The 21589-nt window shown below is 42.5% G+C and overlaps 1 protein-coding gene across 5 annotated transcripts; it reads left to right on the forward strand.

The window, feature by feature from the left end:
• The first annotated feature begins 1995 nt into the window (after nt 1-1995).
• Nucleotides 1996-21233, forward strand: LOC143121972 (NACHT, LRR and PYD domains-containing protein 1-like). 5 transcript variants are annotated; one of them, XM_076282710.1, is made up of 15 exons: nt 1996-2140; nt 2385-2656; nt 3386-5260; nt 6283-6456; nt 6595-6768; nt 7582-7755; nt 8760-8933; nt 9452-9625; nt 12568-12741; nt 12866-13039; nt 13158-13331; nt 13499-13642; nt 18764-19662; nt 20126-20209; nt 20396-21233. In XM_076282710.1, the coding sequence occupies exons 2-15, from the start codon at nt 2511-2513 to the stop codon at nt 20662-20664; spliced, it is 4809 nt and encodes a 1602-aa protein (XP_076138825.1). In that variant the 5' UTR covers nt 1996-2140; nt 2385-2510; the 3' UTR covers nt 20665-21233. The 5 variants fall into 5 exon arrangements, with proteins under 5 accessions (XP_076138825.1, XP_076138827.1, XP_076138826.1 ...); XM_076282712.1 differs by having other exon boundaries at nt 2518-2656; XM_076282711.1 differs by lacking the exon at nt 1996-2140 and having other exon boundaries at nt 2147-2440; nt 2518-2656.
• The last annotated feature ends 356 nt before the right edge of the window (nt 21234-21589 follow it).

Consider the following 21589-nt stretch of genomic DNA (forward strand, 5'->3'; position numbering starts at 1 on the left):
TGCAGATAAAGAAAAATGTATCGTTTTCTCTAGGCTATGAATGCTCTTTATAGCCAACTTTAAGATGAAATAAATAGAATCTGATGTTTCTATTCTATATCATTGTTTTATTAATAAACAGTAAGGCTCTGGTGAGGCAGAGAGCTTCTGCTCCTCGTTAGAAATCTCATCGGATATGTGCACTCTTTGCTGTTTCCACAAGGAGCTGCTGTAACATCGGGGACAGCTAGGCCTATGCGTGACAGTTTTAAACGCGAGCATGCGTCAAATAAATTACAATGACATTTAAACAAGTTATGAAGAAGCCGTATCCTTAATTCTTCTGCAATGTAGAGCTAGATCATTTTGCTTTACAAATTAAGTAGTCACTTATGTTGCTAGACAACCCTAAACAAATGCTACGTGGTCTGTTTTTAACATTTGTCTAGTTTTATTGCATCATATTCAGCTCCAAAAGCGGTTCAGTCCCAATTCGGCCGTGTGTGTGTTTCTGAAAATAAAACAGATAATAAGTACGTGACTACGTTAAATAAACCACTGCCTATTTAGAGCATGTTACATGCATTACGTAATGACAGTTATCTGAAGAAAAGCGCATTGTAGGCTAAGCTAGAAGCTAAGAACAGCGACTTTGCTAACGTTACACCAAGCATCACATCAGCTAACATTTTGATAAAATCCCTTCCCTAGTTTGTAACGTTATACATTAACGTTAAACTCAAAATGTATGTGCCACATAATTCAGCATGTCTGCATGCAGACATGCTGAATTATGTAATTATGTAGCACATACATTTTGAGTTTAACGTTAACCCTTTTCCCAGTTTATGAAGTTGTGCATCTATGAGCAAAGTAGACATATGGTTGGTTCTACTTTGCTCATAGACGCACAACTTCATAAACTGTATGATATTTTGCCGTAGACTACGGTAGGCTAATGCAGCTACTGCTAGAGACTAGATAGATAGATACTTTAGTCATGTCCAGACGTGTAACGTGAAGTCGTGCATGGATGTGATGTCTCCGTCCTGCAGGCGGTAGCCAGAGCGCTCTCAACTCCGCTGCCATGTGTGAATAAACAAACGTCCCCCCCATGTCCTAACGTTATTGTCGGGTCCTTAGGAGGTATTTGAAATGACCAAATGCAAATGTCATCCGAGGGACCTGACGGTGACGTCCCCAGAAAGTCCTGCACCGGACGTCACGCAATAACCAAACGAAAACTTGCTCCAGAATTCAATAAGGTCACCGGAACGTCCGCTAGAGAACATGACGTTCGGGACCAATCGGGGACGTCGTGAATGTCGGCATGAGGTCCGGGGGACGTCCCGTGTTTGTCGGGTAAGCTGCCTTGACACGAGCGCTTCCCTGTGAATAACACAGTGCGTCCATTGCGCATCGGGTGCTACCTGGGCCCAGGCTACAGATAAAAAAATAAATTAAAAAAATCCGGTTTTTCACGTCAGTTCGCGCCCCACCTGGCATGTCTCAGCGACCCAGTTGAGAAACGCTGGTGTACAGGTTGAACAAGCCACAATAAGTAGGCTGTTTAGAACGGCAGAGTAAAATATACATGTATCGCTACTCTATGAGGAGCTCTACAGTCGGCAAAAATACCTGAATCTGCATAGTATATCTTTAAGAATGGTGACCTAGTGTGTGTGTGTGTGTGTCTATCTTGCTGTCTCATTTTCTTTCTCTCCCTCCCTCTCCCTTGCTGATTCTGTTCCGGCTGGAACATAAAAAAAGTTTCTGGTTTCGTTTCTGTTCCTAGCAAAACATCAAAAGTTTATGTTTTTTGTTTTCGTTCTGTGAACTGGTTCATAGCTTTTGATTAATTTCCTGTAAAGTTTCTTATTAAATGAGAAAATAGGCTTGTACGATATGGATGTCCTTGACTGTCAATCCAAATAAAGACCTTCCTCTATTACACAACACAATAAACCGTTGTACTTAGCTTGGGGAAGTTAGCTCCCAGTCAACCTGCTGAGCAATTTGGCAACAGCTGGCAACCCAGTCCCTATTCTGCTTGTTCAACAAGCGGTAGAGAGAATCAGCTAGTAAGAAAGTAGACTCCTAGTCTGGCCCCTAAGCAGTAAGGCATCTACAGACATCTACACACAGGTGCAAATCCCACCAGGTAAGCAAAAAAGTTTGTCACTGCAAAGTTCTCGGTTACTGTATGTCATGGATAATGAATCAAGTGCAATCAGCTAAACTAGGAAGTAGCAAGTTATATTGTCTACAATAGACAATTTGCTGTGACACATTTTATGATTGAATTCACCCTTTTCTCATTTTTCATTCACATTTGCATAATCATCAACCACACATTTATTGCTTCTACAATTCTGATTGTTGACATTTTTGTCTTACCTCAAAAGGTGCCGTTTAATGTGGTGATTGCATGTGTTGGCCAAATGAGCACTACATGAGAATTGTAATTACACCTCTCACTTTTGCCTGGATGGGACAAGTACAGTTTTCAAAAGAAAAACATTGCACCTTTTATGTCAGTGTATGCCTATGTGTGTGTGTGTGTGTGTGTGTGTGAGAGAGAGAGTGTTTTTTTAGACATAATGGACTCTGATCCAGATCAGAAAGAGAAGAAGGGTGGAGTCTCCCAAAGGAGTATGTCCTCATGTGACTCTTACAGGTCAGTCTTTATTAAGGTCAGGAATGATATAATATTACTTATGTGCCAAAGACAAAAAGACACACCTAAATGTACCGTATAGTGGTAGATGATATGACCGCCGCATGGTGTTGCCACCTGATATGACAATTTCAGCTTTCTGACATAAAACACTGAGAGACATGTGAAATTAGCTCATGGAGCTTTACTGTACAGTGTATACGTATGGTTCTTCTAGCAGAGGCAGAGCCTACTCTTTGACAAGTGCTTGTATTTATACTTGAATATGGAGATTATGTACTAATAACAACTGAGATTATGATATTTAACAACTGAGAATACAATGCAGATGCAGGACAACTCCACACAGAGGAGAATGATCAGGTTGGCATTAACAAACAACAAGGATAATTTGTTTGCCACAGGCACGCCTTGTACTGCTCATACTCATGTGTATGTTTTGCAAATTGTGTGCACTATCAATGTGTCAGTGTGTGATCTGTAACAAACTCCACTTTCAGTCAATCTTGATGTCTGTCAGTGTTTATAGACATTTATATACCCACTCTTTGAGTGTTCACAATTTGTTTACATAATATGTTACTGTATGTTTATCAGAGAAATTACCTCCATTATGGTGGTGGGTCATCATGAGTGTCATGAGCCTCAGCACCCCCAAGGAGCATGTGTGTGTGTAGCACCCTCTAGTGATAGCAGATAGTGAGGCGTCTGTGTGTGATTCTGTTGTAGATCCAGATGGACACCAAAGAATGCATGGCTCAGATCCACACTGAAGATGAAGTTTCAGCATTTGGTTGAGGGAATACCTCATCAGGGAGAAACCAAACTCCTTCATGAGACATACACAGAGCTCTATATCACAGAGGGGGGAGGAGGAGAGGTCAATGATGAACATGAGGTCAGGCACATAGAGAGAGCATCCCAGATAGAAAGAGCACAAGGCAGACCAATCAAATGCAGTGATATCTTTAAGCCCTTATTGGAAGGAGACAACCGGAGTAAAAGGTGGACTGCACCATTCAGATACATCAGAGACATCTTTAAATCCACACACAGACAACACAGACCCATCAGAATGGTGCTGACAAAGGGAGTGGCTGGGATTGGAAAAACAGTCTCTGTGCAGAAGTTTATTTTGGACTGGGCTGAAGGAAAAACAAATCAAGATGTCCACTTCATATTTCCTCTTCCTTTCCGGGAGCTGAACCTGATGAAGGAGAAGGAAATGTGCCTGAGGGATCTTGTTCAGATCTTTTTCCCAGAAATACAATCTCAAGAAATCTTCACCAATTCAAGACACAGAATCATGTTCATCTTTGATGGTCTGGATGAGTGTCGACTTCCTCTAGATTTCCACTCCAACCCAACGTGCAGTGATGTGACAGAGCCGGCATCAGTGGACGTGCTGATGACCAACCTCATCATGGGGAATCTGCTTCCCTGTGCTCTCCTGTGGATCACAACCCGACCAGCGGCAGCCAATCAGATCCCTCATGAGTATGTGGACCAGGTAACAGAAATAAGAGGATTCAATAACCTACAGAAAGAAGAGTACTTCAGCAAAAGAATCCGAGATGAGAACCTGGCTAACAGAACCATCGCACACCTGAAGTCATCCAGGAGCCTCTATATCATGTGCCACATTCCAATCTTCTGCTGGATTTCATCCACTGTTGTAGAGAGAACATCAGTTGAATCAGAGAAAGTAGAAATACCACGGACTCTCACACAAGTGTACACACACTTCCTGGTCATTCAGACTAGCATAAAAAAGGACAAGTACACAGACAGAAAAGAAAGAGATGATGAAATGATTTTGAAACTAGGGAAATTGGCTTTCCAACAGCTGGAGAAGGGCAATCTGATCTTCTATGAGGAAGACCTAAGAGAGTGTGGTATTGACATCACAGAAGCATCAGTGTACTCAGGAGTATGTACTCAGATCTTCAAAGAAGAGGCTGGGCTTAACCAGGTTAAGGTGTTCAGCTTTGTGCATCTGAGCATTCAGGAGTTTCTTGCTGCTTTATATGTGTTCCTGTGCTTCAACAACCGAGAAGGAAACATGCCTGACCAACAGCAAACCTCTCAGCTCTGTACTCTGTTCAGAGCTACAACACTTCATGACTTACACAAGGCTGCAGTGGATCTGGCCTTACAGAGTGAGAACGGACACCTGGACCTTTTCCTCCGCTTCCTTCTGGGCCTCTCACTGGAGTCCAATCAGAATTTCTTAAGGCACCTTCATCTACTGACAAGAAGCGAATCACAGAGCTCAGAGCAAACAGTCCAGTACATCAAACAGAAGATCAGAGATCAGAACAACTCATACAGAAGGATTAATCTGTTCTATTGTCTGAATGAGCTGAATAACCATGCTGTAGTGGAGTACACTGACAGGAGCTCAGAGAGTCTTTCAGTAGTCATGCTTTTACCAGGAGAATGGAAGATTAGGAAATTTGAGTTTAAGATGTCAGAAGAGCAGCTGGATAAGTTTGACCTGCAGAAGTATATAAAGACCCCAGAGGAAGATCTGACTGAGCTCCTCAGTCCAGATGAAGTTCTTAAGAAGCTACTGCCAGTGGTCGCAGCATCCACATCAGTTATGTAAGTACAATACTGGTAGAAGGTGTATATCTTGGCTGTGTATGTTGGCTGTTTATGTAGAGGTAATGTTGCACAACGCAAGTTACATTGGTGCTGTGACCCGGATAGACCTTTGAAGTTCGCCTACAAAAAAGCTACCATCTTTGACATCCGGTATCTGCCGATTTTTCCTATGGGAAAATAACATGGGGATTTTGAATTATCGCACCTGTTAAACTCTCGCGGGGAAGAAAAAGTCTGAAATGCAGACGATTTCCTGAACACACTTTTGTCCTCTGCCTTCGAGTGGATACTGTGATCTCCGTGAAGGCGGCACACTTAGATTTTTGCTAAACGGATCTCCTTATATGGGCAAAGATGGCCGTTTTGGTTCTTTTTCGTAGGCAAACTTCAGAGGTCTATTGGGAGTGAGGTTTAATCTTTGAGTGGTAGGTTTCTCCAGTGTTTCAAATACACTTGTTTTCCTTGAATGATGATTTTGTTTTACTCAAACTGTCCTAGATTGATGATTTTATTGATTGATTGATTGGTTGATTGATTGATTGATTGATTGATTGATGATAAATAACATTCAAACTACATTGCAGAGGAGACCTATGTAACAATTAATCAATTAACAACAATAAATACTTCTATAGTAGTACTATTAGTCTATGAGAAGGCAGAAGTTTAAAGTGTTGTCGAAGGAGATATAGGTAAAGTGTAAGTGGAGAGAGGGAGGAAAGGGAAGTGAATGATCGGTGCATTTTAGGTGTGTTGGGTTGATAAAATTGTTAGGTCAGAAGAGTTGGACCTTTAAGAGCTATTTGAAGGTAGAGAGGGATGCCCCTGTTCTGGTAGCACTTTGTAAGTTGGTTCACCATCGGGGAACTACAAATGAAAATAGTTGGTTGGGAGTCAGTGCTAAGTCTATGTGTGTTGTGTATTTCTTTTTGTTACTATAATACCAGCTCATAGGGCTCTTTTCAGGCTTTAGCCACAATCATAATAAATAATCAGTCATGTGATTTTGTTTCTCCCAGGCTGATGAGTTGTTCCCTCACAGGGAAAATCTGTGCTGCTTTAGCATCAGCAGCCAGCTTAACCTCCTGGAGTTTGAAGGAGCTTTTCCTGAGTGGCAATCAACTTCATGATGTAGGAGCTCAGTATCTCTCAGACCTCATCATTAATCCCCACTGCAAACTGGAGAAACTAGTGTGAGTGTTAGATTGGTGAACTGTATAGTATAATTTGGTGTGTGTGTGTGTGTGTGTGTGTGTGTGTGTGTGTGTGTGTGTGTGTATCGTATAGGCAAATATGAATGTATTAATGAAATGCTCAATTGTTTCTCCTAGGCTGGAGCGCTGCTCCCTCACAGAAAAGAGCTGTGCTGCATTAGCATCAGCTGCCAGCACAAGTTCTTGCTCTTTGAAGTACCTGAGCCTGAGTGAAAATAACATCAGTGATGCAGGAGTTCAGTATTTTTCAGACCTCCTCAACAATCACCACTGCAAACTGCAGAAACTAGTGTGAGTGTTCTGTGGGGGTACCCTTTCCACTGACATCCATAGAAACATCACAATTAAGACCCCCCTCATGTTTACCATCCGACGTGGACAATAGCTAATTCAATTTTAATTTAATTTCACTTATAGAGCGCCAAAACATTACACATGTATTATGGTGTTTCACAGTGTTTTCACATTCAGGGAGAGCCCATGAGTAACAGGGGCGATTAAAAACTGGAGATACATATAGGAAGAAACATTGAGCAGAACCACGAGTCAAGGGCCTGACCCATCTACCTAGAGTCAGTTACAGGGCAGTAAGGTCTGTATACATGATAAATTAATAGATTAGTCAGGTGTATGATGTTTAAAGCCACCTGAGGTATATGTTACAAGGAGGTAGGATGGTTACATAACCAGTATGATAATGCATAAATCCTATTTAGTGTCAGAAAATTGAAATAGCCCAGTGTAGGGAATGAATTGTCCATAGAGATTAGGAGTTGTCATAGGGCAAGTAGTGGGTCGCTAGGCTACGCAGGCCAGGAATCCGGGCAAGAGGACAATAGCTAATTCAAAAGCACATGATGTCATCCTCTTCAGCGGTAGTGTGCCAAATCTTGAGCCCGTGTCTTAGCATAAACTGGGTTAGGGATCTTTATCCTACTCTCCATTTTCACACAACCACTGTCTTAAATGTATACCTCCTTTTCATTTATTTCAATTATTCATAATTGTGTGTTTATATGTTAGTGTGGCCATGTAAATATGCATCATGGAATCTATCAGCATAATATGTAATTGGTCATTTGGGAATCATTATGTTTCGCCCAGGCTGTTTCGTTGTTTCCTCACAGAGAAGAGCTGTGCTGCATTAGCATCAGCTAGAAGGTCCACCCCCTGCAGTTTGAAGGAACTGAACCTGAGTCACAATGAACTTCATGATGCAGGAATTCAGCATATCTCAGACCTTCTAAAGAACCCCTACTGCAACCTGGAAACTCTAGTGTGAGTGTTATTACACAAAAACGTCTGAGTGTGAAATGAAGGATATAGTAATTTACACAATAATAGATGATTGACAGTGTCATTATCTCTGTGGGGTCACCCTGAGTTGGCAGCAGGCCCCCCATATTCTGACTCATTGTAATTTGACACAGAGTCCCCCATACGTAAGGAATAATGTATAGAACGCTGGTCATTATCGGAAAATAAGTCCGCGTCATGGCTTTTGCTGAGAAACAAATAGTCCGCAACACACAATGAACTTGAATCAAACAAATGGGAAATCCCATTCAAGTCCCATTCAAGTCAAAGGAGCGTTCTACTAGCATTATGAAGAGCCGTATAATAATCACAGTTATCAGCAAGTGTGTGTAATGATGTGATAGCATAGCCTACAGTAGATCACTCAGTTGCTGTCCACATGGACCTGGTGCTGACTTACTGCCATCATTGCTCAATTAGTTTGCTAACTTAACTGACCTTGAAAACCCTGTATAAATTCTCACATTCCACCACATCGGACATCAAGTTGTTTCAGGCTCTTGTAAATAAGGATACTACTGGGGGCAGCCGTGGCCTACTGGTTAGCACTTCGGACCTGTAACCGGAGGGTTGCCGGCTCGAACCCCTTCCAGTAGGCACGGCTGAAGTGCCCTTGAGCAAGGCACCTAACCCCTCACTGCTCCCCGAGCGCCGCTGTTGATGCAGGCAGCTCACTGCGCCAGGATTAGTGTGTGCTTCACCTCACTGTGTGTACACTGTGTGCTGTGTGTGTTTCACTAATTCACGGATTGGGATAAATGCAGAGACCAAATTTCCCTCACGGGATCAAAAGAGTATATATACTATACTTATACTGTACTTATATACTTACTGCAAATGTGAAAAATATGACACCAATACCCTCTGACATGACACATCACACACAAGAGGTGTTTTGTTTATGTCCATATGTTTCACTGGCAGTGGTATGACTAATAATGAGATATGTCATTATGTTTTCCCAGGTTGGGGAATTGTTCATTAACAGAGAAGAGTTGTGCTCATTTAGCATCAGCTGCCAGCTCAGCCTTCTGCAGTTTGAAAGAGCTGAACTTAGGAAGCAATGAGCTTCATGATGCAGGAGTTCAGCATCTATCAGACCTCCTCAGGAATCCCCACTGTAAATGGGAAAAGCTAGTGTGAGTGTGTGCATGTGTGTGTAGGTGTGTGTATAGGTGTTTGAGTATGTGTACATTTTGTGTTTGAGGTAACCCTTAGACCACATTTGGTTCATTATAGGTGAACTTCAGTTTATGTGTGTGTATTTGAAACATGTTTCATGTATGAGCGTGTGTGTGTATGTGTAAAACTCTCAGGGTTTATTGCTTAAATTTGTCATATTAATGTGTGTGAATTTAAGACACTTTGCATACAGTATGCGTGTGTGCAGATGTTTGTGTGGCATTGTTGAACACAAACCCAAAAACAAGTAGTTCATATCTTTACTCTAAGTGCTTTCTTGAGAAATTGGTCAAAAATGGGCCGTAACTTATTTGCTTGAAAATTTTACCTTGTGAGATTTGGCAAGCAGTATAAGAAATGCAACATGTATACATGCAGTACATTACGTATTATGTGTGTGAGGTTGATTATTTGTGTTACCTGCATTATAGGTTGAAATAAGTGCAGTAATCAGATGTCATTATATTACCCTCAGGCTGAGTGGTTGTTCCCTCACAGAGAAGAGCTGTGCTGGTTTAGCATCAGCTGCCAGCTCAGTCTCTTGCAGTCTGAAGGAGCTGAATCTGAGTGACAATGATCTCCATGATGCTGGAGTTCAGCACCTCTCAGACCTCCTCAAGAGTCCCCACTGCAAACTGGAGAAACTAATGTGAGTATTAGCACACAGCAGACCACTAGGGGGCACCATTTGATGTATAAGGGATACATAACTATTTGCCAACTGTGATGTAAGTGTGTATGTCTTTGTGCATGTGAAATGCTGTGAAGGGTGAGATACTGTATATTGTCTATGGGGACACTCTGTGATAGTTAAAAGGTATGTGTGGGGGATAGGAATGGGCGCCAAAATCCGATAGCTGTAGATATTAGTGTTAATTTCGTCAGACGAGACGAGAGGAAATATGTTCGTCAACAACCTTTTTTTTCATGACTAAGACGAGACGATGACGAGACGGCAGTAATGTCCTGAAACACTGACTAAGACTATCTTAAGATGCATTATTGTTGACGAAAAAAGACGAGACTAAAATGTTTTGCATGAAATAAAAACTAAGATAAAATCTCTCTTCATTTTCGTCTACAAAATGAGAAGACAGAATATCTAGCTGTTACGTTTTCAAAATATTCCGAATGAGTTCATACGCAACAGCTTTCCTGTAGGCTAGTCTACCTGCTGTTGCTGCAACCCTGTGGCTGCAACACGAAACTACATGGAACAAGAACACTGGAGATTTCTGCCAGAGTTAGCAAACTACCTAAGCTTTATGCCACAATGCTACATACCCAGAAGTTGAAGCTTCTCTCATACAAATAAACATCCCCCAGAATGTCCACACGAAAATGTTCATCATGTAATGTCAACTATTTAACTAGTTAGACTGATGATGCAAAGTTTGCTAGCAAGTAAGCTAATATGGAAAGTTCGCTAGCAAGTTAGCTATGGCTAAGATGGAGAGTCTGTTTGGGGAATGTGTTGTGTTTGGGCGCATATCGCCATCTAGCGAGGCGGAGTAAAACATTAATACTTTGGCCTACGACAGTGTTTCTCAACAAACTTTTTCAGTTTCAGGACCACTTAACTAACCCTAGCTAAAAAAAAAAGATTAGACCTACTTCAACAGTAGCCTATAATTAGTCTACACAATAGGCTTACTCACTGAACCACTTTGCTTATTGTGTGGATTCATACTGTATGATTTAAACTGGCATATCATACATAGACAGTGTTGCAGAACTGTTTTTACATACAAGTTGGTTCAATATTGCAAACAACTCATCTATATTATATTTTACCACGTCTGCTCGCTGACCACTTGGGATAGCTTGCGGACCACCAGTGATCCCCGGACCACACTTTGAGAAACACTGTTCTACGAATATGACAGTGGTCCAGTCAAATCTTTTACTGTCTATGGTCAAATCCCAGCCGAGCTATAACTGTAGCTCGACTTACCTGTGCATGTAAACATACTGACTGACAAAAAATCAGAATGAGTAATTATAACAGACGAGTAGCCCTGTGGACACACAATATTGTTGGAAAATTGAGATGTGTGAAACACTATTTGACTCAAATGGTAATCAGAAATAATTTGTTATAAAAAAAAGACTAAAATGTGTTGACTAAAACTGACTAAGACTAAGATACTTTTAGTTTTCTTTTGACTAAAACTAGACTAAAATGACGAGACTTTTAGTCGATTAAAACTTGATTAACAAAAATGATATTTGAATGACTAAATATGACAAAGACTAAAAAGGACATTTCGTCACAAGACTAAGACTAAGACTAAATTAAAAATAGGTGACAAAATTAACACTAGTAGATATACCCTATATGACCGATTACATACCCTATATTCAATCCAAATGCTATGCAAAACATATTGAGACTGTAACAACTGATTGTAACAACTTCACACGACTGTAACAACTTCATTATGATTATCTGTAATTCAAATAATGACTAGTGAAATGCTATTTCATATATTTCACACTATGTTCCAAACTTTTCTCATCTGTTGTTCCTTGTTGGTGGAACGCACTGCCAGTTCCTACAAGGGCAGGGACATCCCTCTCCATTTTCAAAAAACTCCTGAAGACCCAGCTCTTCAGAGAACATAGCACTACTTACAACTAGTCTTGCTGATCCTAGCACTTACCACCTGTCTTGAACTGACATTCAACTGTTTAAAAACAGCACTCACTGATGCACTTATTCTAACTGTACTCTACCTTTTTTAAAGAATTAAAACTTAAACTGTTTACCATGTTGTTAGTCGCGTTGGTTAAAAATGTGTCAGCCAAATGTAATGTAATGTAATGTAATGTAATGTAATGTAATGTAATGTAATGTAATATTGACTAAAAAAATAAATAACAAAATAAATATTGGTCCAGGCACCATTTAGACAACAGTACCAGTATCAGTTAAGCACCAGTATCAGATACAATCCAAGTGACACTCAACCCAAGTATCGGGGAATTCATAGTGATAGATGAAGCATAGCTTGTGTGTATACACACTATGATTCAAACATAAAATCCTAAAAAATATGGCAACCATTTGTTATGCAGTGGTGTGCTGGGGATGCAGCATGAAAGTCTAGGATGCTAACAGACTGAAGAGGCTTATTAAGAAAGCCAGCTCTGTCACAGGGGGTGATATTCAATTGGACATAATATTGTATTGGAGGTGGTGGCAGAGAGGAGGATGCTTCACAAGCTGATGAGCATCCTGAACAACACCTCTCATCCCCTAAATGAAAGGCCTGCTGAGATACACAGAATGTAATTTCTACCAATGGCCATCAAACTAAACTGATGACTGATGTGGCTTATGTTTGGTTTTTTTTACTTATTTTACTTTTATATATGTTTGTTCAAATGCACAGGACCGTGCTGTTGTGACAGTCAGGATGAATAAAATATTTCTTATATTATCTTAATAATATTTCCTTTCAAATTTTGCCTTTCCATTTTCGTTTCTTTCAAATATTTACATTTGGATTTTTTAAGTGACTATTTTTTTGAACTGAAAGTGTAGATATGTAAGTGTAATAACCAGGCATGTAATTGTGTTCCTCCCAGACTTGGGGCTTGTTCCCTTACAGATAAGAGCTGTCTTGCTTTAGCATTAGCTGCCAGCTCAACCTCATGTAGTTTAAAGGAACTGATCCTGGGTAAGAATGATATTCTTGATGCAGGAGTTCAGAATCTCTCAGACCTCCTTAGGAATCCCCACTGCAAACTGGAGAAACTAGAGTGAGTGACACTGCTACAGACCTGTGTGTATGTGTGTGTGTGTATATGCTTCATGGTGGGTGAAGTACTTTCTTTAGGTGGAGAGTAATGGAGTGTAATGTCCAGACATGCTTGTTTCTAACAGGTTGAATTGGTGTTCACTCACAGAGAAGAGCTGTGCTACATTAGCATTAGGTGTCAGTCCGGCCAGCTCCAGTTTGAAGTGGCTGAATCTGAGTGACAATGATATCCATGATGCCGGAGTTCAGCGTCTATCTGACCTGCTCAGGAATCCTCACTGCAAACTGGAGAAACTAGTGTGAGTGTTATACAACAGATACCTAGATACCTGGTGTAGAATTGTATGTGTGTGTGTGTGTTGCATAGATAGAGATATGTGAGTGCAATTTTCAACAGATGTGTCATGTTTCTTCCAGGTTGTGCCGTTGTTCCCTGACAGAGAAGAGCTGTGAAGCTTTAGCATCAGCTGCTAGCTCGACATCCTGTAGTTTGAAGGAGTTGAACCTGAGTGACAATAAGTTTCATGATGCAGGAGTTCAGCACCTCTCAGACCTCCTCAAAAATCCCAACTGTAGCCTGAAGAAACTATTGTGAGTGTCAATACACAACAATCCTTGGGCACCCTGTGATGAGTGTACTGTATGTACACACACACACACACACAACACAGGTCTATTGCTGTGTATGTGTACACTCATCCCACAAATTAGAGAAACTAATATGAGCAGTAACACACTAATATTAATTTGTCTTCTAGAGTGGATGTTCGGATCTTTATAAAGGAGACTCCAGCACCAGCTTCCACTAGCTGCTCACAGTCCTCAGATGCTGCAGAGCTGCACCTCAGAGACAAAACCCAGCAGGATCCAGGAGTGGAGCTGCTCTCTGTGGACACTCCAAAGTGAGTCTGGTGAACAACTGCACACCAAACACACACACACACACACACGTCCACCTTACGGCCCGTATAACTGATAATTTTCGCTCAGACACTCTTCCCCATAACCTTTTACCAATGCCCAGGACACAGAAGCTCACAACAGATTTTAGTATAAAAAATACAAGTTGCTTTATTTCTAATAAACACACACACGCACACACACACTTGTACTCTTAAGGCCTATTCACACCAAGAACGATAACGATAAATATAACCATAACGCTAAAAGCGTTCACACTGAACAACGATAAACAAAGTCTCTCCTTGTGTTAATGAATGTGACGGTTAAAATTCTATGGGTTCTGATTGGCTATTAGCTTTTTATCGTTCTGAAAATCGCTCGGAAAGTGATCCCCAACCATATCGTTCTTCATGTCGTTATCGTTATAGTTTATGTGTGAGCGTCGTCATTCATATTAACGAGAACGATATCTATTTATAGTAGGGCTGTCAATCGATTAAAAAAATGAATCTAATTAATTACATACTCTAAATTAATCGCATATATAATATTTGCTGTAAAAGTATTTTAAATATTTAAATTCAAATGAATCATTGAATAATCAGCATTAATGACATTAAAGTTCAAAAACTATTTTATTATTATTTTAATAATGGCCATAATAATCTATGATATGACCTAATATGCTGAGGAAATAAATTCAAAAGTGCTTCGGGAAGAAGTTTTTTCTCATATACAGTACAAGGTATTTCAGGCCACAGATATAACCTAAGGGACACAATGAAAATAAATGAACACTCCCCTCAATGTCTATTTCTTTGCATTGATGTGCGACTTTAGAGTTGATGAACTCCGGTGATATGCAAATTCCTTGTTGCAGACATTGCAGTCCAATCAATGATCTAGACATTTTCTTCTCTCTCCTTCTTTTTACAGTCTAATGGTAACTGACTACAACGGCCCGGGGTCAAAGGTCATACAGAATCGATTAATCTGCGTTATTTTTTTTAATCAGTTATTTTTTCTCAAATTAATTAATCGAAATTAATCAGTTATTTTGACAGCCCTAATTTATAGCTATCGTTCTTGGTGTGAATAGGCCTTTACACTGTATAATGACACTCAGGGGTGAAAGTAAGCCGGTACTGGCCGGTACGGAGTACCACTAAAATATTTGGAGAGGGTACGCCGTACCGGAAAGAAAACTATACTGTCTCTGAAAAATATTGCACTTTCAGCATGACAACACAACTGCTAACGTCAAATTACCAGAAGCAACACGTTTCCCCCAAAATATATTTCATATACATCGTTCTGAACTGTATCTAAATTGTGTCTAAACCTCCCGTGCAGCTGGACAGACAACGAGCAAGCTATAGCGCGCGTACAGTAGCCTAATTGCGCCAACGTGCACTGGTATCCAAAGTGTTTTAGCAGACGGACGTTTCTTGGAAAGTCTCCGAAATAAATAAAAAAACATACAGGCTAAAGAAAAATATGTTGATGTTTCAATAGCCTATTCTGGTTTTATGTGTGCAGTGTTTCGCTGGAGAGACAGAACAGCCTCCGGCTCCTCAGCCGATGGTCACGTTCCGCCGCAACATCCGGAACCTGTCTCCAACGCACTTTTCCTCTGTGGTTGCCTCCGGTCTACCTCCACTCAACACCTTCTCCTCTCTGGAGGTTAATGAGGCCACAGACTCGCTCTGCTCCACACTGAGCTCGTGTCTAGACGAGCTGTGCCCTCTTACCACAAGGCCAGCTCGATCCAAACACTCTCATCCATGGCTAAATGATACCCTCCGATCGCAGCGCACCAAACTCAGAGCCGCGGAGAGGAAATGGCACAAATCCAAACTAACTGATGACCTCAAAAACAACCAGACACTCCTGACCTCCTTCTCAGCCAGCATCACTGCTGCTAAGACAGCTTTCTACAATGACAAAATCAACAGCGCTACAGACACTCGAAAGCTTTTTTCAACCTTCAAATCGCTACTCAACCCTCAGATGCCTCCTCCTCCATCCAACCTTACTGCAGATACCCTCGCCTCATTTTTTACAAACAAAGTGGCGGCAATCAGCAGTCAATTCTCTACATGCCCACTCAACGCATCTGACTCAGATACCGCACTCCTACAACCTCTAGGGACTGCTAGATCATCTTTTTTAGCATTCACGCCTCTCTCCGAGAATGAAGTATCTAGACTCCTGACATGCAGCCGTCCTACCACATGCTCGCTGGACCCTATACCTACGAGCCTACTTCAGTCCATCAGCCCGACCATCGCACCAGCTATCACACACGTGATCAATGCCTCGCTAACCTCCGGCACATTTCCAACAGCGTTCAAAATGGCCCGGGTAACACCGTTACTTAAGAAAGCTTCTCTCAACCCTGCTCAAGTCGAGAACTACCGCCCTGTCTCACTCCTGCCTTTCCTATCCAAAGGCATTGAACGAGCAGTCTCCAAACAGGTCTCTGACTTCCTTTCACAGAACAACCTTCTGGATCCAAATCAGTCTGGGTTCAAAAGCGGCCACTCTACCGAAACGGCTCTGCTGTAACAGAAGCCTTAAAAGAAGCCAGGGCGACCGCTCGGTCATCAGCACTCATTCTGCTTGACTTATCGGCTGCCTTTGACACGGTTAATCACCGCATCCTTCTCTCTATACTCGCTAACATGGGAATCTCCGGTTCTGCTCTCTCCTGGTTTGAATCCTACCTCACAGGACGCTCGTTTAACGTATCATGGCTTGGTCAGCTATCTGCACCTCACCATCTCACCAGAGGGGTCCCCCAGGGCTCAGTACTGGACCCCCTTCTCTTTGCTATCTACACCACCTCCTTGGGACAGATTATCCGTTCGCATGGCTTCTCATACCACTGCTATGCAGACGACACACAGCTCTATCTGTCCTTTCCACCTGATGACCCCTTGGTTTCAGCACGGATCTCGGATTGCCTCTCAGACATAGCTACATGGATGAAGGCACACCACCTCCAGCTGAACCTCTCAAAGACTGAACTGCTGGTCCTCCCAGCTAAACCTACCATACACCACGACATCAACATCAAATTTGACTCCCTGTCTGTTTCACCTACCAGGACTGCAAGAAATCTAGGAGTTGTTCTCGACAACCAACTAAACTTCTCAGATCATGTTGCCTCAGTCGCCCGGTCATGCCGTTTCGCACTCTATACGGAAAATCAGGTCTTACTTAACTCAAGATGCCACCCAACTTCTGGTTCAGGCAATAGTCATCTCACGACTCGACTACTGCAACGCCCTCCTGACAGGTCTCCCAGCCTGCGCAGTGAAACCACTTCAGATGATCCAGAACGCGGCGGCGCGCCTGGTCTACAACCAACCCAAGAGGGCACATGTTACCCCGCTACTCATCCAGCTACATTGGCTACCTATGGCGGCCCGCATCAAATTCAAGGCTCTAACGCTTGCCTACAAAGTAGTCTCCGGTTCTGCTCCCACCTACTTGAATGCCTTCATACAGACATACGCTACCTCCAGACCGCTGCGCTCCTCAGACGAACGACGTCTAGCTCTACCTCCGGTACGCTCAGGCCAATCCAAACTTTTCTCATCTGTTGTTCCTCGTTGGTGGAACACACTGCCAGTTCCTACAAGGGCAGGGACATCCCTCTCCATTTTCAAAAAACTCCTGAAGACCCAGCTCTTTAGAGAACATCTCCTCTCATAGCAACACTTACAACAAGTCTTGCTGATCCTAGCACTCACCAGCCGTCTTAAACGGACACGTAACTGTTAAAAACAGCACTCACTGATGCACTTATTCTTACTGTACTTATTCTTATGTTTTTTAAATTGTCCTAATATTGTTGAGAATTGCTCTAAAACTTAAACTGTTTACCATGTTGTTAGTCGCTTTGGTTAAAAATGCGTCAGCCAAATGTAATGTAATGTAATGTAATGTAATGTAATGTAATGTAATGTAACAAGAGACAGACAGCGCATGTACGGTTTAACCAGATCTTGCGCAGCAATAATGAAAGTGTTTTAGCGGACAGAAGTATTGTAGCGACCGGCTGTCAATCAGTGAGTGCCCGCGCTATGCATAACCCCGGGCACGCTCATGGTTGGCAGCCTGGCGAGAGGGGGGCGGAACCCCCGGAGAATATAGGCTACTGTTCGAGAAAGTTCTGCCTCTTTCGGTTCTGGGCCTGACACGGCCCGCTGTGTTATATGCTGCATTGTGTGCTTTGTGACAATAAACCAGTTCATGATAGTGAAACGCTACAGTATGTTGCAGTCTCCCAAATTAAAAGGCATGACTCAAAGAAACGTGTTTCATGATATACAGTAGCCTATATAAAAAAAAAACGATTGGAAGTGGGAGCGAGCAGAGTAACTAGGCTAAATAAATAAATAAATGTTGAAATTAAGTGTTTGCAATTTATTCATAATCAAAAACAGATACAGGTGGGTTAAAGATATCTAGTGATACTAGGTGAAGTCCTAGTGAATGCTTGATAAGTAGACTATAATACAGTAAATAAACAAACAAATAAATAATAAATAATTAGGCTAAGTGAAATTTTCGGCGCGCGCTTTGCGCGGGCATTATAACTCTATATCATAGTACCACCAAGAAATAAAAACTACTTTCACCCCTGATGACACTGGAGTGTGTTTGCAGCTCCAGTCATCTGACACAAACAGCAATTAATTACCCTCTGGTCATATTGTAATTTCCCAACTATTAGCCGTGGCTTATACATTGATTTTGCTAAATTTCTTCAGCTGTGAGGTTAATACACGGGGGCAGATAATATGATATTAATATGGTTTTGTTTCTTTTAACCTGCATAAAACACTGTCCTGCGGCTTATACTGTACACAATGTGGCTCATACAGGAAGTTACTGTAGTTTCATTTCTATTACTGTAAACCAACCTTTGGAAATGTGTAGCCATCACTGAAAGAAGTCATCAGTTCCGGTGACAGATATCCTTTCGTCGTGTGTGTATATGTGCATATCTGTGTGTGTGTGTGCGTGTACTCTTGCATGTATGTGTGTGTATTTGTGCTCTTGCATTTATGTGTGTGTGTGTGTGTGTGCGTGTTTGTGTTCCTGAGCAGTGAGAGATGGAGCTGCCATTCCTGTGCCCACATCACAGACCCTGCACACTGGACTCTGGTGACCCCTTCCATCTCCATGGAAAACGGTTTGTGTGTGTACAACATAAACTCCCCTGCAGGGAGCTATGAGTGCTCAGAGTCTGGTCTGCGCTGGGCATGTGCCGGTCCAGTTGCCCTCCAGTACCACTTCATCAAGGACGAGCTGTTCTGGGCCCAGCTGCAGATGTTACGGTATCAACCCGCCGGTCCTCTGATGGACATCAAGCTTCTGTCAGGCGAACTGGAAGAGGTCCATCTGCCCCACTCCCTCTGCCTGGGTGGTTCTGACCCGTCTGTGCTGGGAGGTGCAGTCAGGACCCTGCACAGCGATGATAGTGACAGTGGTGTTTCCCTGGAGACGTGTGAGCTGAGTCGTTTCCACGGCAAGCTCCTGGGGAGGCGGTTCTCCCTCTGGCAGCTGGTGGTAAATCTGGGCATCCCAGTAAAAACCCACTGCGAGGTCCTGATTTACCAGTCCTGCCCCCAGCCACTGATCCTCAACGCCTTCCTGGTGCCCGCGCCCTCCACAGCCAGGCAGGTGGTGGAGGAGAGGTGGAAGAGCCGGGGTGCTCTCAGCATCTGCAAGCCACCCCCCGATGACTCCCTCTGGGTCAGTTCCAGATTCCAGCTCTGGACCTCCTGCTCCTCGGTGATCACTCCCTCGGCGATGACCCTCAGCTACAACACCTCCCCAACCTTCTTCGAAGTGTGCCTGGAGAACCCACCAAAGAACTTCAACATGGAGCTTAGACCCAGTGAAGGGAAGCAGTCTGTTTGGACAGCTGTCATGTGGCAGGGAGCTGACTACCTCCGAACTCGAAACCACGCAGACCTGACAGAGCCTTCTGACGCACACACAGGTTGGGCAGTTGGGGATTTTTTCTTTTTTAAAACAAGCTAATTGTGTGTGTATGTATGTGTGATGAAATGGTTGATCAGGTGTTTGTGTGTGTGATAGGTTGGACAGGTACATGTGTGTGCATGTGTGTTTGTATGACAAGTGATGAAATGGTTGGACGGGTTTGTGCGTAAAGGTTAAACACTGAGATAATATTATACTTCAGTTCAGGTTGGTGGTTGTGTACTAGATCGGTGATTCTATTTGGGACTGCATTAGACTGGTGATAGATTGTGTTTGTGACTGTAATAGACCGGTGAATGCGTTTGTGACTGTAATAGACTGGTGATTGTACCATGGTGGTAGACTGATGATTGTATTTGTGACTGTAATATATGAGTGATTGTGATTAAGACTGTAATAGTGATCGTCTTTTTGATGGCCGTAATAAACCAGTAACTGTGATTGTGACTGTAATCCTCCAGGTCGGAGGAGGAGTCAGAATGTGGCATCTTCAGTATATCTTAACCAAGTCCAGAGAGACATGAACATTGCAACAAATACTCAAGGTGAGTCCAGTGAACACAAAAAGGTAAAAGCAAGTGATTGAATGATTGTAGAATATTCAGACATTTATTCAAGTAACTTCTACAGAACTCTCTATCCATACTCATATAGCACAGGTCATGAATTCAAAAGTTGGCCAAATTAAAATTCACAGTAAGTTATTTCCTTTGTTGTTTTTATTTTTGAAGAGGCAGCAGCGTTTGTGGACAGGCACAGAGCTGAGCTCATTGCCAGGGTGGGTAATGTGATGCCCATCGCAGATGCGCTGCTCTCCAAGGGACTGGTCCACCCTGAGAAGTATTCAGAGATCAGAGCAGCTGCCACCAGTGAGGCAAAGATGCGAGAGATCTATGAGTGTCTGCGCTCAGCTGGAGCTGAGGGGAAAGCAGCGTTCTATGGAGTTCTACTGCAGGAGGAGCCCCACCTGCTCCAAGACCTGAGAACACCTGCATTATAGACTAGATTAAACCTGCATTTATAACCTGACCACACCTGCTGTAAAGACTGCATAGTTGTTTTGAAGACCTGAATGCACCTTGAGGAGAGATCGGAATATCACAACTCATAGAGGATTTACTGTGAGGACATCAATGAACAAAATAAGGCAAGAATGTTTGCAAATTTAAAATGAACTCTGCCTTTAAAGGGTGCCTTCTCGAAAGAGCCGTTAAGATAATCTCTGTCAAAGTTTAATCTGAGCACAGGTCTATTTTACATAAAATGTAATCTAAGAACTGAATTACTCTGGAATGAAATGGATGGATGTAGGGGTGCTTTTAGAAAATGTGGCAGACAGACAATGACAGACAATAACTCTGGGCCTCCCGATTGTATTATCGGAAGCTGTATCCAAGATGTACAGTATATAAGTACTACCACCAAGATTTAATCTTACTAACGATGTTGAGTGGTGGGCCTGAGCAATGACTGGAGGTAGCTCATCTCGGGAGCGTGGTGGTGGGCACTCGGTAGTTACACCGTTTGGGGCCCCCTGTCAGTGGCCCTTAGAATCCCCCCCCCCCCCCCCCCCCCTGCGGTGCACCTGGATGGATAACAGCTGCACTGTGTTGTTATATTTGTATATGTTTTGTGTTATGGCCTCTTCTAGCCTTCTTTCTGTTTGTTGACCAACTCACACTGTCTTCTCTGCAATACCTTTACCATTGCTAATCTGTAATACTAGATAATAAAATCCAATTTCCGACACCGTCTGGTCGTGAATGGTTTACTGCGCTGACGATGTGGTTTACTACACCGACAATGGCTTCAGACTCATTCACACCCGTTCAGTATGGACGTTAGCATTCAACTCCTCGTGGGAGCGGGCTTGTGTTCCCACAGCCCTATGCAGAATGAGCGGCTAGGACACACTGAAGTGAAGT

The sequence above is a fragment of the Alosa pseudoharengus genome, unplaced genomic scaffold, assembly GCF_046254945.1.
Source record: "Alosa pseudoharengus isolate Yale_2024_CS ecotype anadromous, Long Island Sound unplaced genomic scaffold, YU_APseudo_1.1 YU_APseudo_1.1_scf_13, whole genome shotgun sequence".
In the NCBI taxonomy this organism is placed as follows: domain Eukaryota; kingdom Metazoa; phylum Chordata; class Actinopteri; order Clupeiformes; family Clupeidae; genus Alosa; species Alosa pseudoharengus.

Excerpts from the sequence above, each read along its gene's own strand:
- LOC143121972 (XM_076282710.1), top strand. The coding sequence starts at position 2,511 with ATGTCAGTGTATGCCTATGTGTGTGTGTGTGTGTGTGTGTGTGAGAGA. Across the intron at positions 7,756-8,759 it reads TGCAACCTGGAAACTCTAGT|GTTGGGGAATTGTTCATTAA; the intron begins GTGAGTGTTATT and ends ATGTTTTCCCAG. Across the intron at positions 9,626-12,567 it reads TGCAAACTGGAGAAACTAAT|ACTTGGGGCTTGTTCCCTTA; the intron begins GTGAGTATTAGC and ends TGTTCCTCCCAG.